This window comes from Muscardinus avellanarius, assembly GCF_963383645.1.
Source record: "Muscardinus avellanarius genome assembly, chromosome: 12".
Classification (NCBI taxonomy): domain Eukaryota; kingdom Metazoa; phylum Chordata; class Mammalia; order Rodentia; family Gliridae; genus Muscardinus; species Muscardinus avellanarius.
Genome location: NC_137798.1, coordinates 5,583,614 through 5,605,344, shown reverse-complemented (window position 1 = coordinate 5,605,344; position 21,731 = coordinate 5,583,614). Strand labels below are relative to the sequence as shown.

General features: G+C 53.3%; 1 protein-coding gene across 1 annotated transcript; it reads left to right on the top strand.

Moving 5' to 3' along the window:
* Positions 1-3,340: 3,340 nt before the first annotated feature.
* Positions 3,341-21,414, top strand: RPAP1 (RNA polymerase II associated protein 1; the record flags this gene model as incomplete). The annotated part of the gene is made up of 24 exons (XM_080708050.1): positions 3,341-3,521; positions 3,758-3,906; positions 4,156-4,245; positions 5,830-5,950; positions 6,818-7,039; positions 8,524-8,703; positions 9,609-9,724; positions 10,381-10,479; positions 11,107-11,208; positions 11,325-11,492; positions 11,657-11,839; positions 11,945-12,079; positions 12,156-12,326; positions 13,782-13,939; positions 14,347-14,505; positions 14,622-14,823; positions 15,864-15,973; positions 16,204-16,399; positions 16,571-16,723; positions 17,074-17,216; positions 18,014-18,770; positions 20,591-20,767; positions 20,903-20,962; positions 21,265-21,414. The coding sequence occupies 24 exons, from the start codon at positions 3,341-3,343 to the stop codon at positions 21,412-21,414; spliced, it is 4,182 nt and encodes a 1,393-aa protein (XP_080564176.1).
* Positions 21,415-21,731: the final 317 nt, after the last annotated feature.

Sequence of the window (21,731 nt, the reverse complement as noted above, 5' to 3'; positions counted from 1 at the left end):
CCATCTCCAGTCCTATTTGTTTGTTTGTTTGTTTGTTTTTGCAGTACTGGAGATAGAACCCAGGCACATTCTACCTCTGACCTACACCCTCCCGCCCAGTTTATTTTTTTATTTTTTATTTTGAAACAGGGTCTTACCAAGTTGCAAAGGACCTCACTAAGTAGCTGAGGCTGGCCTCGAACCACAATCCTCCCATCTTAGCCTCCTGAATGCTGGGATTACGAGCGTGTGCCACCCCACCGGGCTTATTAGCCTCAGCTATGTAGTGAGGCCCTTTGCAACTCAGTAAGACCCTGTTTCAAAAATATAAAGACTAAAAAAAAAATTGGGCTGGGGGTGTAGTTCGGAGGTACAATGCCCCTGGGCTCCATTCTCTAGTACTGAAAAAAAAAAGTTTTAAGTTGGGTGTAGTGGTACATGACACTAATCCTAGTACTTGGGAGGCTGAGACAGGAGGATCACGCAGGTTGGAAGCCAGCCTCAGCTACTTAGTGAGGCTCTCAGCAATTTAGTGAGACCATGTTTCCAAATAAAATATAAAATAGGGCTGGGAGTATAGCCCGGAGGTAGAAAGCCCCTGGGCTCCACCCCTAGTACTGCCCACAAAATAAATAAATAAATAAGTCATGATGTTATTAAAAAAAAGTTTGAAGTTGGGCATGGTGGCACACGCTTGTAATCCCAGCATTTCGGAGGCTGAGACTGGAGGATCACGGTTCAGTTCGTGGACAGCCTCAGCTAATTAGTGAGTCCCTCTGCAACTAGAAGAATCAAAGGTCTGTGGCTAGCCTCAGCAAAGGCTCTCAACAATTTTTTGAAACCCTGTTTCCAAATAAAAGATAAAAATAGGGTTGGAGATGTAGCTCAGAGGTAGAACACCCCTGGGTTTAATTTCTCTCCCTATACCCACATACACACAAAAAATAAGTTTCAAGCCAGCCATGGTGGAAAATGCCTGTAATCCCAGTACCTGGGTGGCTGAGACAGAAGGACCATTGGTTCAAGATCAGCTTCTGCAACTTAGTGAGACTCATAGCAACCTATCGAAACCCTGTTTCAAAGCAAAAAATAAACCAGGTGTGGTGGTACATGCCTGTAATTCCAGTACTTGGGAGTATGATACAGGAGGATAGCAGGTTTGAGGCCAACCTCAGCAATTTAGTGAGACCCTGTTTCAAAACAAAACTAAAAAAGGGCTAGGGATGTAGTACAGAGGTAGAATTGCCCCTAGGTTGAATCTCTAAATCTCTAGTACCAACCAACCAACCAACCAACAACAACAACAACAAAACACAAAAAATAAAGCCGTGTGGCTTAGAAGTCGATGCCCCTGGTTCCATCCCGAGTAACACACACACACACACACACGCACGCACGCAAAGTTTCAAATCTGTTAGCAGTCAGTTCCCTTTCTCTTCCAACTTTTCTGTTGTCTGGCAATCACTAATCTTTCCATCTCTATACATTTTTTATTTCAGACATTTCATATAAATAGAATCACACATTGAAAAGTTCTTTGTGACTGGCTTCTTTGACTTGGAATGTTTTCACGGGTCCTGCATGTTGTAGCATGTACCAGAACCTTATATCTCTATATTGAGTTCTATTTCACTGTATGGCTAGACCTCATTTTGTTGATCCATCAGTTGATGGACACTTGGGTTCCTACTTCTTAGTTATTATGAGTAATGCTGTTCTGAACACTCATGTACATTTTTTGTGAACATATGTTTTCATTTTTCTTGGGTGTATACCAAGGAGTCCAATTGCTGTGTCATATGGTGGCTCTATGTTTAACTTTTGAGGGACTGCCAAGTTGTTTTCCACAGCTACTGCACCATCTTACATTCCCACCCAGAATGTATGAGGGCGCCAGCTTCTCCACATCCTAGCCAACACTTGTTATTTTTTATTTTCTTTTTCTTTTTTAATTATAGCCTCCTTAGTGGGTGTGAAGAGGCATCTCATTTTGATGTTTTTTGTTGTTGCTGGGGGGTTGGTGCTATATATATATTTTTTGTGTGTGTGTGGGTCTGGGGATGGAACGCAGGGGCACTCGACCTCCCGGCTATACCCCCTGCCCTATTTTTTTTTTATTCTTTATTTTGAAACAGAGTCTCACTAAGTTGCAGAGGGCCTCACTAAGTAGCTGAGGTGTCCGCAAACCGCAATCCTCTAGTCTCAGCCTCCAGAATGCTGGGATTACAAGTGTGCGCCACCACGCCCGACTGGTTGGTGCAATAATTGACAGCATAGCATAACACTCCACCACCAGGCTACCTGCCCTAGACAATTGTTTTGATTTTGAAGGTTTGGGGTTTTTTTTGTATTTATTTGGTACTGGTGCCTAAATCCAGAGGCATTCTACCTCTAAGCTATGCTCACAGCCCTCTTTTACTTACTTACTTACTTATTACTTATTTATTTGTTTATTTATTGTGTGTGTTTGTGTGTGTGTGTGTGGGGGGTGGTACTGGGGATGAAACCCAGGGGCATTCTACTTCTGAGCTACACCCTCAGCTCTGTTTTTTTTATTCTTTATTTTTGAAACTAGGTCTCACTAAATTGCAGAAGGCCTCACTAAGTAGCTGAGGCTGTCGAACCATGATCCTCCTGTCTTTACCTCCCAAATGCTGGGCTTACAAGTGTGCGGCACTAGTCTTAGCAAGTAGTGAGACTCTCATTAACCTAATGAGACCCTGTTTCAAAATAAAAAAATAAAATAGAACTGGAGATGTAGCTCAGAGGTAGAATTTTCCATGGCCCAGCACCTCAAAAAAAAAAAAAAAAATCTGCCTGGCTCCCAATGGGATTTTTCTCAGGTCTCCTGTTAGTGTGGCTTTTTTTTTTTGTTGGTGGTACTGGAGATGGAACCCAGGGGCTTTTCTACCTCCCGGCTATACTCCCAACCCTATTTTATATTTTATTTGGAAACAGGGTCTCACTAAGTTGCTGAGAGCCTCACTAAGTAGCTGAGGCTGGCTTCGAACCTGTGTGATCCTCCTATCTCAGCCTCCTAAGTGCTGGGATTACACCCAGCTCTGTTGGTGGTTCTTGAGAGTTGTCACCCACAGATCACAGATTGTGAGTAACTGAAATGTTTTAGCAAGGTTGTTGACACCAGGGAGGACCAAGGAGGGAATGGAAATAAAGTGTGAGTGAGACGGGATGAATTCACATAAACCCACAGGAAAAAGGGTCCTTCCTGATGATGGCAAAGACCCAGGGGTCGGCTTCAGAGGGCCCATCATCTTTATTGTTTTTAGGAGTGACGGAGGGCATTGCCAGACGGAAGCAGTGCTAGGAAGAGTCTTACCCTGACGGCAGCTGGAGTGCCAAGATGCTGTCGAGACCAAAGCCCGGGGAGTCCGAGGTGGACCTGCTGCGCTTCCAGAGTCAGTTTCTTGCAGCCGGCGCAGCTCCAGCCGTGCGCCTGGTGAAGAAAGGAAGTAGGAGAGGCGGCGGTGCTGCCCCAGACCAGCCTCCGCTGCAGGAGCCTCGGGATGTGGTGATGCTGGACAGTGAGTGTCTACAGTGTGAGGCTGAGAAAGAGAGGGGCCATCCTTGTCCCCATCATTACTTCATACACCACAGCCTCTGTTGCTGCAGGCCCGGAAAAGCGTAAATATCTTGCTCATGGTGACGTAGCTTAGCAGGGTCCCACCGCAGCTGCCTTTTTTCTTCACCCCTACCCCAAACCCTCGGTGTCTTCTTGGGAAGGTATGGGGGTCCTCACATCTGGGTTTTTTTCTTTCAGATCTCCCAGATTTGCCCCCAGCTTTGGTTCCTGCTCCCCCAAAGAGATCTAAGCCCAGCCTTGGTCGCCCCCTGCCTGAGGACGAGGACCCTGAAGAGAGGCTGAGCAGACACGATGAGCACATCACTGCAGTCTTGACCAAGATTATTGTGCGTCAGAGTGGGCAAGACGCCCTAGGGCAGCCGGGATGTGGGGGCGGTGGGAGCCCGATGGGTGTCGGCTGCATCAGAAAAGCCGACTTGCCTCCTCTCTGGTCAGTTTGGGTCTGTCTGGGAACCACTGTGACACGGCACACCCGACCCTCCATGATGGTGTTCTCCTGCAGCACTGGGCTCGTAGGATAGGCCGCAGACCGGGGAGTCTCTGCAGCGTCACTGCCTTGTGCTTTGTTGCCACAGGAACGAGATACCAGCTCGGTGGCTGTGAGTCTGCCTGTGCCCAGCGGCGTTGCCTTCCCCCCCGTGTTCCATCGCTCGCAGAGGAGTCAGGTAAGCAGGAGCCGTAGGTGGTGCCAGAGGACAGTCAAGTGAGTCTCATGGTGCATCTTTTCCAGAGAGATAGTTGGCTTTTTGTTTTGTTTTTATTTTTTTCTCTGTGGTGCTAGGGAGTGAACCCAGGGTATCAAGCATATACTAAGTAAGCACTCTGCCTCTGATCTGCACCTCCAGCCTTTTTTTGCTGTTGTTTTTGATACTGGGAATTGAACCCAGTGTTATTTATTTATTTATTTTTTGGTGGTACTGGGGATGGAACCCTTTTACCTCCAGGCTACACTCCCAGACCTATTTTAGATTTTATTTGAAACAGGGTCTCTTAAGCCAGTGAGGCTGGCTTCGAACCTGCACGATCCTCCTGTCTCTGCCTCCCGAGCGTGGGGATTACAAGCGTGCTCCACCACGCCCGGCAGACCCAGCGTTATTCTAACTCCAAGCTATACCCCTGCTCTTTTTGTGTTTTCTTGTGGTATTGGGCATTGAACCCCAGGGGCCTTCTACCTCCAAATTATATTCCCAGCCTGATTTTATTTCTTATTTAGAAACAGGGTCTCACTAAGTTGAAGAGGACTTCATTAAGTTGCCAGGGCTGACTACAGACTTGTGATCCTCTTGTCTCAGCGTCCCAAGTACTGGGCTTATAAGTGTGTGCCACCATGCCTGGCTCCTATTCTACTTTTTTTTTTTTTTTTTTTTTTGGTGGTACTGGGAGTGTAATCCAGGGGCTTTCTACCTCCGGGCTATACCCCCAGACCTATTTTATATTTTAATTTGCAAACAGGGTCTCACTAAGTTGCTGAGAGCCTCACTAAGTGCCAAGGCTGGTTTCGAACCTGTGCGATCCTCCTGTCTCAGCCTCCCACGTGCTAGGATTACAAGCGTGCGTCACCTTGCCTGGTTTTCATTTACTTATTTATCTTATTGTTTGTGGAGAGGGGACTGGAGATTGAAGCCAGAGACTGTCTACCTCCAATTTACATCCTTGCCCTATTTTATTTTTTATTGGGAGACAAAGTCTTGCTAAGTTGCTGAGATCCTCACTAAAATGCTGAGGCTGGCTTTGAACCTGCATTCCTTCAATTTCAGCCTCCCAAGTACTAAGATTATAGGCATGCACCACCATGCTTGGCTTTTATTTTTATTTTGAAACAGGGTCTCACCAGGTTAAAGAGACTCTCGCTGCTTCCTGAGGCTGGCCTGAAATCTGCAATCCTCCCGTCTTAGCCTCTGAAGTACTGGGACTACAAGTGTGTGCTCCCACTCTCAGCTTCCCCCACCCTTTTTTATTTCTTATTTTAAAACAGGCCTCACTAGCTGGGCGTGGTGGCACATGCTTGTAATCCCAGCATTCGGGAGGCTGAGACAGGAGGATCATACGTTCGCCGCCAGCCACAGCTGCTTAGTGAGGCTTTCTGCAACTTAGACCCTGTTTCAAAATAAAGAATAAAAATAGGGCTGGGGGTGTAGCTTGGAGGTAGGATGCCCCTCGGTTCAATCTCTGGTACTGAAAAAAAAAAAAGAGTTGGGTTAGAGTGGATAATAATCATTAATAACTGGGGTTTTCTTTTTGCCCCATAGGGAAAGCCATCAACATCTGGTAAGAGAAGCATCTTTGCCCAGGAGATTGCAGCTAGGAGAGTGTCTGAAAGCAGAGTCCTACAGGTTGGGGATGTTGTCCCCAACCTCAACCCACAGGAGGGTGAGCTGGGGTTGAGTCAAGATGCTCAGACTTGGCCTTTGTAGAACACGATCATCATGTCTTTTTATTTATTTATTCATTTTTTTTTTGTTGTTGTTGTTTTTTGTTTTTGGTGGTACTGGGGTTCCCGGAAGCCCTTCTACCTTTGGGCTACACTCCCAGACCTATTTTTACATTTTTTTATTTGGAAACAGGGTCTCCTAAGCCAGCGCGCGCGGTTGGCTTCGAACCTGCGCGATCCTCCTGTCTCTGCCTCCCAAGCGCGGGGATTACAAGCGTGTGCCACCACGCCCGGCTCATCATGTCTTTTTAATGCCCATCTTCCTTTCCTCAACTGGGAGGTGCATTCGAGCCATCTCAAGATAAATTTGTCCCTTGTCCCCACTTAGAGCACCACGTATGGGGCCTTGGGTCCACGCTGGGTCTTAGGTGTAGGGAGGCAGCTGGCCATTATGTGATTCTAAGAGAAATGGGAGGGCGAAGTGTCTGGCAGAGACTATAAAATAAATATGTATCAGCCAAATGTGCATTCATGCTGCAGATTACCAGGGAAGAGCTAGGCCAGACAGGCCAGACTCCCGGTAGGAGATGGATGCCTAGACATCCGGAGAAGAGTCAGAAGCTAGATGTCTCTGAGGGAAATCTCTCATATAAGTCTTAAGGGAAGAGTGCATGGAGAACCCAGCCCTCACTCCCCGCAATCCCAGAATGCCTGGAGTCCTGTGCCAGACCCAGTGGGGTCTTTACTCTGTGTCTGTAACGCTCGGGCCTTTACACGTCTCCAGGGCTGATGCCTATAGAAAAGGGCCACGGGGTCCAGTAAGAACCAGGAGGGCAGGGCAGTAACTGATCATCTACTTCTTCCAGGTGCTGGGACCTGTGAGGCACTTACTCCTCAAGCCCAGGGTGGCCAGCCTCTGCAGAACAGCCACAGCTTCCAGGGACCCCGTCTGGTCACAGGAGAGGGACTCAGGAACCAGGAGGCTGAGCAGGAGGCCCAGACCATCCATGAAGAGAATGTAGCAAGACTGCAAGCCATGGATCCTGAGGAGGTCCTGCAGGAGCAGCAGCGGCTGCTGGCTCAGCTGGGTACAGTGGCCAGGCTTTCCTGCTGGGCTGGGCTAGGGAGGGCTTACTGTGGAAGCCCCATTGAGGAAGCTTACTGCGAATGCAGGCAGGATGCTGAGTATTTTAATGCATTCTTCCATTCCATCCTTAAACTACCTGGAGGGAAACAGGCACAGTGGCACACACTTGTAATTCCAGTACTAGGGAGGCTGAGACAGGAGGGTTGCAGGTTTGCAGACAGCCTCGGCTACTTAGTGAGGTCCTCTGCAACTTAGTGAGACCCTGTTTCAAAATAAAGAATAAAAAATAGGGCTGGGAGTGTAGCTCAGAGGTAGAATGCACCTGGGTTCAGTCCCCAATGCCACAAAAAAAAGAAGAAAAAGAAAAAAGAAATTCTCCTTTTGTTACACAACTAATAAGGAACACAGGTCATATTTAAGTTTTATTGCAGTACTCAATCAAACCCTTGTACATGCAAGGCAAGTGCCTTCCCACTTAGCTATACCCTTAGTTCTACAAGTCAGATTTGCCACAGATAAGACAGAAGGCAGGACTTAGGGCTCTGGCTGGTCTCAGGTCTCGCTCTTAACCACTGTGCATCCCTGCACGCCTGATATAGCACATGCTGGGCTTATCACGGCCGTCGTCTAGTGTCACTGCTTTGTTTTATTGTATGACACTGGCACGCCACGTCTCCCTGCTGAGTCCAGCAGCGCTCCTCTACCACTGAGCTACATCCCCAGTCCTCTTTATTTCTATTTTCTATTTCTTTGTTTTTGTTTTGGAACAAAACAGGGATTGGAACCCAGGGGCATTTACCTCCGAACTACACCCCAGCCCTATTTTTTAGTCTTTTTATTTTTGAAACAGGGTCTCACTGAGTTGCAAAGGGCCTTGCTAGTAGCTGAGGCTGTCCTTGAACCGTGATTCTCCAGTCTCCACCTCCCAAATGCTAGGATTATAAGCAGGCACCAACATGCCCAGCTTATTTCTTTGTTTTGAAACAGGGTCTCACTGAGTTACAGAGGGCCTCATAAGTTGCTGAGGCTGGCCGAGAACCTGCGATCCCCTGTCTCAGCCTCCCCAATACTGGGATTACAAGGGTATGCCATCGCACCTCCCTTGTTCTGTGCTGTTTGTCTAGAATCTGTGTAATACATAATTAGATTCTTAGTAAACATGTGCATAAATAGAGAAAATGAGGGAAATTCTTCCCCTTAATACCTTCTCTTTGGTCCTAGTCAGCATTTACTTACGTGACAGCCACTTCCTTTGGGCCGGCGACCTGGTGCCAAGCACAGGGAGAAGCAAAGGCCCATGGGCGCGGGGGCTGTGGGCAGCGGGAAGGGACCCACAGGGCTGCTGAAGGGCCATAGCAGCCCCGGGGCGCAGGCCAGGCCTGGGAAGCAGCTTGTCCTTGGCACCCAGAGGCAGTCCTCAGCAGGCGCACGTCTGCAGGAGGCGAGGGAGGACCCTCCCTCACGGTGCCCTCCCCTCGCCTCCAGACCCCAGCCTGGTGGCCTTCTTGAGGTCTCACAGCCGCGCCCACGAGCAGGCAGGAGAGAAGCCCACCAAGAAGCAGAGGCCAGGAGAACCCTCCGCTGCTGTCAGGGAAGAGGAGCCCGCCATGTCAGCTTCTGCCGGCACGCCTAGGAAGGAGGACAAGCTGGAGCCCGGAGCCCCAGGTCTGATGGAGGGGACCATCTTGCGCGGAGTAATAGAGCAAAGTCTTTCTTCCAGCCCTGGTGTGTGGGCTACGGAACGCTGGGCCTGGAGTGTTACTCCTCATTAGTGCCTTTACGTTGGCTCAAAGCAGCCTGCACTGCTGATGCACGTGCCTCCTGTTTCTTGTCCTGTGCTGCTCCAATCCCCCTTCCCTGGTAGGCAGCGGTGTGACACGCCGAGTGCTCCCTCCCTGTACGCCATCTCCTGCCCTTGCTGCAGCTGCCCACAGTGCCTTCTGCCTCCTCTCTCCATGTCGGGGGGAGATGGCAGGCCAGTGTGTTGGGAGAGGACTCTGCTGAAGGCCTACAGAAGCAGAAGCCAGTGGAAGCACTCATCTCCCAGAAACTAGATTACTTCATTAGGGGTTAACAAGAGAAGAACTGAATTAGGGTAGCCAGGGGCTTCCTGCTCCCAGAGGAGCTTTGCCAGCTGCGCAGGCGGGGCGGGGCGGGGCGAGGAAGCAGGAGGGTATCGGGGTGTGCTTCTGTCCTGCCCCCGGAGCAGTGCAGCCGCCTCTCATCGTCCCCAGTCCCCCGCTCCTTCAGAGATGTGGTACTAGACAGCATCAAGCTGTGCCTTCCCTCATGCATGGAGCCTTCCCTTCCTCCTCCTCCTTTCTTCCTCTTTCCTCTCCCAACAAATCCTTGGGGTTAGCAAAGGGCCTGAGCCCAGGCTGGGTCTCTCTACCCTAGCTGAGACGCTAGTCCAGTTCCCGGGAGTTCTAGTCCCCTGCCGTGCTGCTTAGCCTTAACTGCGCGTAGAAGCTGCTAGGTCCTCGGTAGGGGTGGAGGTGAGCGCTGAGACCCCTGTGGCCTAGTGAGCTGAGACCCTAGGAGAACTGTCATGCTCGCTTCCATCTTCCCAGCTCTCACATTACCTGTGAACCCCAACAAAGAATGGCTGCACATGGACACTGTGGAGCTGGAGAAGCTCCACTGGATGCAGGACCTGCCCCCCCTCCGGCGGCAGCAGACACAGGAGGTGAGGAGGGCCAGCTAGCTACCAGGGATGGGGTCCAGTAGGGCGGGAGTGCTGTTCACCCCGAGCTCAGGCCCTTCCCTTCCCCTGGCCATAAGGACCATTTCTCCCGTCACTCTGCCTGACCCCCCAGTGCCAGGGGAGCCCCATTTCCAGGCAGAGGTAGAGTCAAAAACCTAATTTAAAAGCTGGGCATGGTGGCACACACTTGTAATCCCAACATTTGGGAGGCTGAGACCAGAGGATCACGGTTCACGGACAGCTTCAGCTACTTAGGTCCTCCACAACTTAGTAAGACCCTGTTTCAAAATAAAGGATAAAAAATAGGGCTGGGGGTGTACCTCGGAGGTAGAATGCCCCTGGGTTCCACCACCAGTACTGAAAAAACAACAAACTACTAATCTAAGAGACCTGGGACTAAGTGTGAGGAGTGGCCAGACATGGTGGCGCATGACTGTAATCCCGGTACTTGGAGGCTGAGACAGGAGGATCGCAGGTTCAAGGCCAGCCTGGGTAACTTAGCAAGACCCTATCTCAAAATAAAAAAAATGGCTGGGAGTCTAGCTCAGGGTTCAATCCCCATTATGACCCCCCAAAAAGTGAGGAGTGGATAGAGGGAAGTTGCTGCCGCCCCAGCTTAGTCTTTCTCTTCCCGTTAGAGGATGCAGGCTCGCTTCAGTCTTCAGGGAGAGCTCCTGGCCCCCGACGTGGACTTACCTACCCATCTGGGCCTGCACCACCATGGAGAGGAGGCGGAGGTGAGGCATCCATCCCAGGGAGGAGTGGGCAGCTCTCGGCAAGTGCCTTTAGCAGCCACGTGGGAGAGGACCTCTGGTCAGTTGTCTGTGTGCCGCGTTCCAGCGCAGGGCCTCGTTGTCTGTTCAGTTTCTTAGGCTCAAAATTTTGAGCCTCTTCTGCTTACATCTGGTGAGTTCTGGAGCTCACCAGTCTACCGGTCACCTCCTCCATGCCTCCCCCAGGTGACAGCCGTGCTCTCTGGTGTCTGCTCAGCCACCAGGTCTTCCACGTGCTCCCTTGGGCCATCCCTTCCCTCAGGGGCTGCCTTGCCTCAGTGTCCCGGCTCCCCTCTGCTCCCAGAGTAAGGCCCAGCTGCTCAGCTCGTCCAGATGGGCCTCCGTGGGCTGCCCTGCTGATCCTGCAGCCCTGCCTCTCCAGTCCCCTGGTTGCAAATTCAGCATTCCCTCCGCTTGCCTTACACTGTGGTTACTTGTGTGCACGTCCTGTTTTCTTCATGAGCCTGAGGCTCCGTGCAGAGCAGGGGCAGGGATATGACTTATTTGTCTTTGTCTTTCCCTTGGCACCTTGCCAGGTATTTGGGGGCCATTGCTCTGTGTCTTGACTCCTGACTTTTGCCCCTGCCCCAGAGAGCAGGGTATTCCCTGCAGGAGCTGTTCCAGCTGACTCGCAGCCAGGTGTCCCAGCAGAGAGCGCTGGCGCTGCATGTGTTGTCCCGGGTCATTGGCAGGGTAAGTGGACTGCGGCCCTGTCCTGCCCAGCCCCCCCTGCCACACATCAGTCACCTGCGCATCAGGCTGGGCGCGGGGCTTGTAACTTCAGCAAGGTTCTATCGTCTGCCCCCAAGGCCCAGGCTGGTGAATTTGGGGACCGGCTAGTGGGGAGCATCCTACACCTCCTTTTGGATGCTGGCTTCCTCTTCCTGCTGCGCTTCTCCCTGGATGACAGAGTGGACGGGGTCATCGCAGCTGCCATCCGGGCTCTGCGGGCTCTGCTGGTGGTCCCTGGAGACGAGGTATCACAGGGTAGGAAGGTGGCCCGTTGCCAAGACTGCAGAGTGAAAGGGGGGCAGGCGTCACGCCTCCTCCCGAGGCCCCATCCCAGAAGCCTTCCCTTCTGTTCTTTGAGACGGCTCCCACTCTACCCCTGGCCCACTTCCCGTCCCTTCTCCTCTGGCAGGAGCTCCTTGACAGCACCTTCTCTTGGTACCATGGAGCCTCAGTGTTCCCTCTGATGCCCAGCCAGGAGGACAAGGAGGACGAGGCTGAGGACGAAGAATCCCCAGCAGAAAAGGCAAAAGAGAAGATTCCCGAGGAAAGACACCGACCTCCCCCTGACCTGGCCCGGCACGACGTCATCAAGGTAGACGGAAGTGTGGGCAGAAGCCAAGCGTGTGGGTAGGAAGGGCTGTGGAGGATGGCCTGGGGCTCAGCCGCGTTTGGCGGCGCTCTTCTCCCCGCCCTCCAGGGCCTCCTGGCTACCAACCTGCTGCCTCGGTTGCGCTACGTGCTGGAGGTGGCCTGCCCGGGGCCCACCGAGGTGCTGGACATCCTGGCTGTGCTCATCCGTGTGGCCCGGCATTCCCTGGAGGCAGCCACAAGGGTGAGGAGGGTGCCGAGCGATGGGCTGAGGGCCTCGCCGGCCTGCGCGGGACCCTCAACCTCCGTGTGTCTCACAGGTCCTGGAATGCCCTCGGCTGATAGAGACCATCGTTGGAGAGTTCTTGCCCACCTGCTGGTCCCCCGTGGGGACAGGGCCTACTCCCAGTCTGTATAAAGTGCCCTGTGCTGCTGCCATGAAACTGCTTCGAGTCCTGGCCTCAGCTGGTAGAAATATTGCTGCCCGGCTGGTAAGCAGCACACGAGGCAGGGGCGGGGCACAAGACAGGACTGGGCTGGGAACTAATTGTGGCTTCTAGACTGAAGGTGGGGCATCTTGCGCCATCTTCTCTTCCTCTCTGGTCCAGTCGGATAGAAATTCAATAGGAACTACCAGGCAGGAGCCTGGTCACCCACTGCCCAGTGCATCCTGTCGGGTCCTTGCCTTAGACTTAGAACAGCTACATACAGACAGGCACTGATCACCCAGAGCCCAGGAAAGTCCTCAGCAAGCGCCTGATACTCCTGTAATCCCAGCTGCTTGGGAGGCTGAGGCAGGAGGATCACAAGTTTGGGGCCAGTCTCAGTAACGTAGTGAGACCCTATCTTAAGATAAAATAGTCAGGCATGGTGGCTCATGCCTTTAATCCTAGTACTTGGGAAGCTGAAACAGGAGGATTGTAGGTTTGAGGCCAGCTCAGCAATTTAGCGAGACCCTCCGCATCTTAGAACGATCCTATTCTGCTGGGCATGGTGGCGCACACTTGTAATCTCAGCATTTGAGAGGCTGAAACAGGAGGATCACAATTCGCGGACATCCTCAGCTACTTAGTGAGGCCTTCCGCAACTTAGTGAGACCCTGTTTCAAAATAAAGAATAAAAAATAGGGCAGGGGGTGTAGCTCGAAGGTCAAATGCCCCTGGGTTCCATCTCTACACCCGAAAAATAAAAATAAAGAATAAAAAATAGGGCTGGGGGTATAGCTCGGAGGTAGCAAATAGTGAGACTCAACCTACTGAGACCCTGTTTCAAATAAAACGAGGCCGAGGGTGTAGCTCGGAGGTTGAATGCCTCTGGGCTTAGTCTCTAGTACCATAAAAAAATAAATAAAAATTTTCAAAATAAGTAAAAATGGCTGGAGGTCGCTGGGTATGGTGGCACCACTTTTAATCCCAGTACTTGGGAGGCTGAGATAGGAGGATCATAGGTTTGTGGCTAGCCTCAGCAATTTAATGAGGCCCTTCACAATTTAGTGAGACCCTATTTCAAAATAAAGACAAAAAATAGGGCTGGGGGTGTAGCTCAGAGGGTAGAATGTCCCTTAGTTCCATCCCCAGTACTGCCAAAAAAAAGGAGAAAGAAATAGGGCTGGGGGGCAGGAATCTAACTCAGGTAGAATGCCCCTGAGATCAATCCTCAGTACCAAATAGAAGTAAAGTAAAACAAGGACTGGGGTGTGGCTCAGTGGCAGAACACTTGTGCCAGCTCTGGGTTCAATCCCAGTCCTTCCGTCCTCCAAAAAAAAGTCGGAGGGAGGGAAGGAGGAGAAAGTAGCTTCATCCCTGCCATGAGCTGTGACCCTGCGACACCGCAGAAGCCTGGAGCAGAGCAGGGTTGAGCCGGTCTCGGTAGCGAAAGGACCTGGCCCTAGCTGGGCTGTAGTGGCTTCCAGCTGACCCTGATCCCTGGGTTTCTGTCCGCCTCAGCTGAGCAGCTTTGATCTCCAGAGCCGCCTCTGCCGCTTCATAGCTGAGGCTCCCCAGGAACTGGCCTTGCCCCCAGAGGAAGCCGAGGCTCTGAGCACTGAGGCCTTCCGACTGTGGGCCGTGGCTGCCTCCTATGGCCAGGGCAGTGGCCTTTACAGGTGAGGAGCAGCGGGCTCAAGTGCCCTGTGGCCCCTCCAGTCCTGTGCTCAGGCCAGCCTGATGCTTCAGCCTTGCTCGGTCTCAGGCTTGGAGGGGCCAGGAATGAAGAGGGTATCTCCTGGGGGTGAAAGGCTCTTCCCCAGATGGGGAAGAGAGGAATACCGTGGGTTAACATTCTGTGCACAAAAGCATTTGTATCTTGGTGAGATCAGATAAGATCCCCTGTTGGGGGAAGGTTTGAAGGGCCGCATGCTTCCAGTTTTAGGGCGTAGTCTTCCAGGAGCACCCCAGCCCTGGGGCCTTCTCTGTCCTGATTCTCATCAGACTACAGGTCCTGGGCAGGGCTGGGCCCCACGTCTTGCGTCTTCATCCCCTTCACAAGTGAGAGTGAGTTGTTCCTCCGCAGGGAGCTGTACCCGGTGCTCGTGCGGGCCTTGCAGGCCTTGCCGACGGTGCTCAGCAGCGCGCCCGCACAGCCTCTGTCGGTGCAGCGGATGGCCTCGCTGCTCACACTCCTCACCCAGCTGACCCTGGCAGCCAGCAGCAGCCCCACCCAGCCCAGCAGGTAGGCCAGAGCAGCCCGTGGTCCCGGCAGCCCCTGCAGACAGGAGGCTCCTCCCCGGGAGTGCTGGGCCGAGGGGAGAGGCAGCCAGGTCCTCACTGTCACCCCGGCACTCCTAGTGACTCTGCTGAGGCCCGCCTGCCGACCGCCCCTTCCTCAGTCACTTGGACTCAGGTGTCTGGACTGCAGCCCCTCGTGGAGCCATGTCTGAGGCAGGCCTTGAAGTTGCTGCCCACACCTGAGCTGTGGAGCGCCCTGGGTCCCATGCCTACCGCCTGCCTGCTGTTCCTGGATGCCTACTACCAGGCCTGGAGCCAGCAGGTGAGTGCGGCTGGTCTCCACCTCCCCGCTCCTGCCCTTTCTTTCTTTCTTCCTTTCTTTCTTTCTTTCTTTCTTTCTTTCTTTCTTTCTTTCTTTCTTTCTTTCTTTCTTTCTTTCTTGGTGGTACTAGGGTTCTTGGAAGCCCTTCTACCTCCGGGCTACACTCCCAGACCTATTCTATATTTTTTTAAATTTGGAAACAGGGTCTTTTAAGCCAGCGCGATCCTCCTGTCTCTGCCTCCCAAGTGCGGGGATTACAAGCGTGCGCGCCACGCCCGGCTCCTTCCTACCTTCTACCTCGTTGTTTTTTTTTTTTTTTTTTTTTTTAATATATTTTGGAAACAGTCTCACTAGACTGCTGAGAGCCTTGTCGAGTTGCTGAGGCTGGCTTTGAACCTGCACGCCTGTCCGGCCTCCCAAGTGCTGGGATTGCAGGCGTGCCTCACTATGCCTAGCTCTGCCTCGACCTTTTAACCCCTTCCTGTCCTCTTGCCACCGCCATGTCCCACTGGAGCTTCCAAGGAGTCATGTAGGTGGCGACCAGAGATCCCTGAGCAGCAGCCAGCCTTCCTGCAGACGTTATTCTCTCTTTAGGCACTCTGGACGCAGGGCTGCAAAGCAACCTGAAGGCCTCCTTTTTCTCAGAAGGATCAGAATAAAGAATGGTCTCTAGATTGGTTCCTTTTTGTGTGTGTGTGTGTGTGTGTGTGTGTGTGTGTGTGTGTATGTGTGTGTGTGTGTGTGGTACTGGGATGGAACCCAGGGCCATTCTGTCTCCAAACTACTTTCCAGCCCAATTTTTTATTCTTTATTTTGAAGCAGGGCCTCACCAAGTTGCAAAGGGCCTAAGTAGCTGAGGCTGTTCACGAACCACAATCCTCCTGTCCCAGCCTCCCAAATGCTGGGATTACAAGCTTGTGCCACTACACCCAGCTCATATTGGTTCTTTGGGGGCCTTGGGGATGTGAGTTGGCCTGGGCTACAGGGTTTGGAAGAATGGGTGTCCTGCACCACAGCTCAGCGAGCCCTTTGGTCCACAGCCAGACTTGTGCCCCGAGGACTGGCTCCAGGACATGGAACGACTGCTGGGGGAGCTGCTGCTGCCGCTGCTGGGTCAGCCCTCTCTGGGCAGTCTGTGGGATTCCCTAAGGTATATTCTGTGGGTGGGTGGCTGGGGGCAGGCAGTGGGGTGGCTCTCGTGGGCCTTTTGGGTTGGGCTCCTCTTCTCCATTCCAGGGTACAGCACCCTCGGGGAGCCTGACCCCTCCAGGCAGCGTGTGGGGCTCCAAGTTGGGCACTGGTGTGCACAGCCGAGGCCCTGCTGTGCTCTCCATGCTGGCCGCATCAGGCGCAGCCCCTAGCACTCCGTTCTCCCCACAGGCACTGCTCCCCGCTCTGCAACCCGCTGTCCTGCGCCCCGCCCCCTGAAGCGCTCCGCAGCCTCCCGTCCCTGGGCTGCGCAGGAGGCTGCCCTGCCCTCAGCCTAGCTGGCTTGGCCTCACCCTTCCCGTTCCTCACCGCCCTCCTCTCTCTCTCCAACACGCTGGCCCGGATCCACAAGGGGCTCTGTGGCCAGGTGAGCCCTTGCGCCTGGTTAGGGCCAGGATTTCAGAGGTCAGAAAGAAAGGAGGGGCACTCAGACGAAGGCAGGCCTCTGACAGCCCCATCCCTCTGGGTGACTGGGACTGGGTGCCGAGCCCGGAGCATCAGTCAATTTCTGCATCTGAATAAACTTTCTTTTCCTTAGCTGGCTGCCGTATTGGCTTTCCCAGGACTCCAGAACTACTTCCTCCAGTGTGTGGCTCCTGGAGCTGCCCCGCACCTCACACCCTTCTCTGCGTGGGCCCTGCGCCATGAGCACCACCTGCAGTTCCTGGCCCTCTCCCTGGCCCAGAAAGCCGTGAGTCCTGCCTGCAGGTTCTGCCCCAACCCTGTCACCCTCCTGCTTCTCTGCACCTCCCTTCTGTACCGAGGATTAACAGGGGTCCTTTACCACTCAGCTACCCACTCAGACCTACCCCTGAGCCCGGGCTCACCAAGTGGCAGAGGCTGCTCTTGAACTTGTAACCCTCCTGCTTCGGCCTCCCAAGCCCTTGGTAATTCGGGCGGGCGCCACCACATGGGGCTCCCGGGCCTCTTCTGCTTTATCCCTGTGCCCTGGACCTCCCCTCCATCTGCCGCACCCTCGTCCCGCCCTCTGCCTTGTTCCTGCTGTTCAGCCCCGCTAAGCAATGCTGCCGCTCCCCGCAGGCTGCGTTCCGGCCAGTGCCCAGCACCAGTGCTGCCCTCCTGCACGCCGTGGCCTTGGCCCTGCTGAGCCGGCTGCTGCCCGGAAGCGAGTACCTCGCCCAGGAGCTGCTGCTGCGCTGTGTGTTCCGGCCCGAGTTCCTCCCGTGAGTCCGGGTGGGGCGTCATGGCGGCCCTTCCGGATCCTGCAGCGGTCAGGAGTAAGGCAGCCTGAATTTGGTGCCAGGAGACCTGTGATTCTTTGTTTCATTTGTGGATCATCCTTTTCTCTGAGCTGTTGTTGACTCATTGCCTCATTAGTAAAGATGAGGTTGCCATGTCTGAAAATGATTGTGAGACTTCCACGTGACCACACGGCTAAGAAGCGGTGCCTAGAGCAGCGTGTGCAATAGCAGTGCACGCCCTGGTACTCCCTTGGGTTGTTTTCTTGTTTTGATTTGTTTTGCGGTGCTGGGGATGGAACCCAGGGGGATTCTACCTGCACACTACACCCCCAGACCGATTTTTTATTCTTTATTTTGAAACAGGGTCTCACTGAGTTGCAGAGGGCCTCACTGAGTAGTAGCTGAGGCTGTCCGCGAACCGCGATCCTCCTGTCTCAGCCTCCCAATGCAGGGATTACAAGCCGATGCCACCATGCCCGGCTTTCCCTTGGGTATTTTTCTGTGATATAAGTATTTTACCCGTGCCATGAGTTTGAGGCTGTCTTATCCCTGTTTTACTTAGAGGAAACAGCACAGAGAAGTTCTGTGAACTTGTCCCTCAGCTGCTGGCCCCAGCATTCATTCCCTTAACTGCCATACAAGGCCGCATGGGAGGTTGGTGGGAGAGAAGAGAGGAGTGAGATGTATTTGGATGCTTCTGGGAAGTCACGGAGAGCGGGCACAGCCTTCTGGGTGCTGTGGTTCCAGCGCTCATTCTTTTCTTTTGGGTCTCATTACAGAGAAAGCGCCCTGGGGGGTCCAGAGGCAGCTGATTTCTCTGATCGACTGTCCTTGGGGAGCACTGGAGACCCTCAGAGCGGGCGAGGGGCCCTGCTAATGCAGGCCTGCCAGGACCTCCCCAGCATCCGCAGCTGCTACCTGACCCACTGCTCTCCGGCCCGAGCCGGCCTTCGGGCCTCCCAGGCCATGCACCGGGGGGAGCTACAGCAAGTCCCAGGCCTTCTGCTGCCTGTGCCGAAGGAGCCGCTGCTGCCCGCCGACTGGCCCTTCCAGCCGCTGATCCAGCTCTACCACCAGGCTTCAGACCCTGTGCCCGGGCTCCCACCCCCTGACACTGTGGGCACAGCCACGCGGGCCCTTCAGTGGGTGCTGATTCTGGAGAGCTGGCGCCCTGAGGCCCTCGGGGCTGTGCCCCCTGCTGCCCGCCTGGCACGGCTCATGTGCGTGTTCCTGGTGGACAGTGAGCTGTTCCGAGAGACGCCGATCCAGCACCTGGTGGCAGCCCTCCTCGGCCGGCTCTGTCAGCCTCAAGCCCTGCCACGCCTCAACCTGGACTGCCCGCTTCCTGGCCTGACGTCTTTCCCTGACCTGTACGCCAGCTTCCTGGAGCACTTTGAAGCTGTCTCCTTTGGGGACCGCCTGTTTGGGGCTCTGGTCCTCCTTCCCCTGCAGCGTCGGTTCAGTGTCGCCTTGCGGCTCGCCCTGTTTGGGGAGCATGTGGGAGCCTTGCGCGCTCTGGGCCTGCCTCTAACCCAGGTACTCTCAGCAGGCGGCCTGGGCGCCCTAAGCAGGGCCCAGGGGCAGTCCTGAGTGGCGGGGGGTTTGGGTGGACCTGAGGCTTCTCATCTCGCCTCTGGGGGATTGTGAAGGACTGGCAGAGTGCAAGGTTATCTGGTATATAATGTCTGTACCATGCTGCTGGCTTCTAATAGAGAGGTATTCATTATTGTGAGCAAGGCATGACTTCTTCCCTCTCAGCACCATCTACAAAAGAAGAAATTAGCTAAAAACTATAGCTCTGGGAGCTGGGCGTGGTGTGCACGCATGTAATCCCAGCATTCAGGAGGCTGATACAGAAGAATCGCAGTTCGCGGCCAGCCTCAGCTACTTAGTGAGGCCCTCTGCAATTCAGTGAGACCCGGTTTCAAAATAAAGAATAAAAAATAGGGCTGGGGTGTAGCTCGGAGATAGAATGCCCTGGGTTCTATGCCCAGTGCCATACACACACAAAAAAAAAAACTATAGTTCTGAGTTACCCAGATTCTAGATGTTAAGTCAGAATTCAAAGAAGGGATATAGCAGTCGGCTTACTCGAAGGAGAAGGCTCTGTGGAGGGAGCAGGGACCGACCGGACTCTGAAGGTCAGGCAGAAGTGGAACTGAGGGGTAGAAGGGCAGGACGCTCCCAGGGAATAACTAGTAAAAACTCGGGCAGAAAGGGCTGGGCATAGGGGGGGAGCAGGAGGCATTTCTTTGGGGAACTAGCTGGAAACAAGGCTAAGAAGCAAAGTCCTCGAGGCTTCAAGTACCAGACTAACGTGTTAAACTTACAAGTTGGAAAGAGTTATTAAGTCTTGTTCATTGTGGTACTGGGGATTGAGCTGATGGGCCTTCTACAAGCACTCTGAGCTATATCCTCAACCTTCATTTAATTAATTTTTTATTTGATATAGGGTCCTACTTAATCGTTGACGGCTCTCTGAGTTGCAGAGACTGCCTGCGATCCTCCTGTCTCAGCCTGCCAAATACTGAGGTTACAGGGATGCACCACCACACTGGCTTTTCTCTCCTCTGCTACTGGGGATCGAGCCCATGGGCATCCCACCTCCAAGCTACACCTTCAGCCCTTTTGAATCCATCCTTCCTTCCTTCCTTCCTTCCTTCCTTCCTTCCTCCTTTCCTTTCCTTTCCTTTCCTTTCCTTTCCTTTCCTTTCCTTTCTTGTAGTACTGGGGATTGAACCCCAGGAGCATTTTATCTGCAAGCTGCACCTCCATTCCTAGTGTGTACGCACGTGTGTGTGTGTGTGTGTGTGTGTGTGTGTGTGTGTGTTACTGGGGATTGAACCCAGGGGAATTCTACCTCTGAGATATACTCCCAGCCTTTGTTCTTATTTGATTCAAGACAGGGTCTCACTAGGTTGCTAAGAGTGCCACTACCTGCTGAGGCTGTCCCCAAACCTGCAATCTTCCTGTCTCAGCCTCCTGAGTACCAGGATTACAGGCATGGGTCACCACCACCTGGCTAAAAATGAAGTTTAAAGTTTGAGTTGGGGGTGTAGCTCAGTTGTGAAGTGCCTGCCTACCACGCACAAGGCCCTGGGTTTAATCCCCAACACCATACACAAGAAAAAGTTTTTAACTTTACTAAACAGAAGTTTAATGCTAGGCAGTAAAAATTCACAACTGCTTCTCAGTCCCTGCGCCCTGCCCTTTGGTCTTTGGTGCCTGTACTGGAGGAGGGCTGTCACCCAGGGCCCGCTCTGTCCTCACCGTATGGCTCCATGTGCCCCCACATCCACCATGCTGTGCCTGGTGCGCGGTCCCAGCCTCTGGGGCATGTCTCTTCCCCATCGCAGTTGCCTGTGCCCCTGGAGTGCTACACAGCGCCTCCTGAAGACAGCCTGGCCCTCCTGCAGCTCTACTTCCGAGCCCTGGTCACCGGCGAGCTCCGCCCACATTGGTGCCCTGTACTCTACGCGGTGGCGGTGGCGCACGTCAACAGTTTCCTCTTCTCCCAGGACCCAAAGAGCTCAGTAGGTCCCATCCTGTCTCCAGGGGGAGAGGAGAGCTAGCAGTTTTGCTGCCCGGGGCAGCTGGGGAGGTGAAGATGGAGCGAGGCCGGTGGGGGCACCGGTCTCAGCCTCGGCCCCTCTCTGTTGTGTTTCCAGGATGAAGTAAAGGCTGCACAAAGGAGCATGCTGCAGAAGACGTCCCTATTGGCCGACGAGGTAGAGTTGGGACCATTAGGAGGGCGGGAGATGGAGGGTGGTTGGAAGCCGGGTGGGGCAGCCCTCGCTTGTATCCCAGTACATGGGAGGCCAAGACAAGAGGATCACGGTCAGTGTCAGCTACTTAGTGAGCCCCTGTTTCAAAATAAAGGATAAAATATAGATTTGGGGGTGTAGCTCATGGTAGAATACCCCTGGGTTCTATCCCCAGTACCGAAAAAAAGGAAAAAAAAAAGGAAAGGGTGTTGGGGATCCTCAACAGGATCTCCCCACCCGCTTCATAAGTCTTTTCCCCTCTGCAGGGTCTCCAGCAGCACCTTCTCCACTATAAGCTTCCCAACTCCAGTCTTCCAGACGGCTTTGAGCTCTATTCCCAAATGCCCCCGCTGCGGCAGCAGCATCTCCAGAGACTGACCTTAGGGGTGCTCCAGAACGGGGCGTCAGGGACCTAGGACAGTTGGTATGGATGGAGAGGTGGATCTGTTCTTCTGGAGCTCGCCGGTGGACGTCTGGTCAGACAGGCATGATGACGTGCACCTATAATTCCAGTACTTAAGAGGCTAAGACAGGAGGATTGCAGGTTCAAGCCAAGTCTTATTTCAAAATAAAAAATAAAGCCGGCATGGTGGTGCACACTTGTAATCCCAGCATTTGGGAGGCTGAGACCAGAGGATCGTGGTTCATGGAGGCCCTCTGCAACTCAGACCCTGTTTCAAATTAAAAAATAAAAAATAGGGCTGGGAGTGGAGCTCAGAGGTTGAATGCCCCT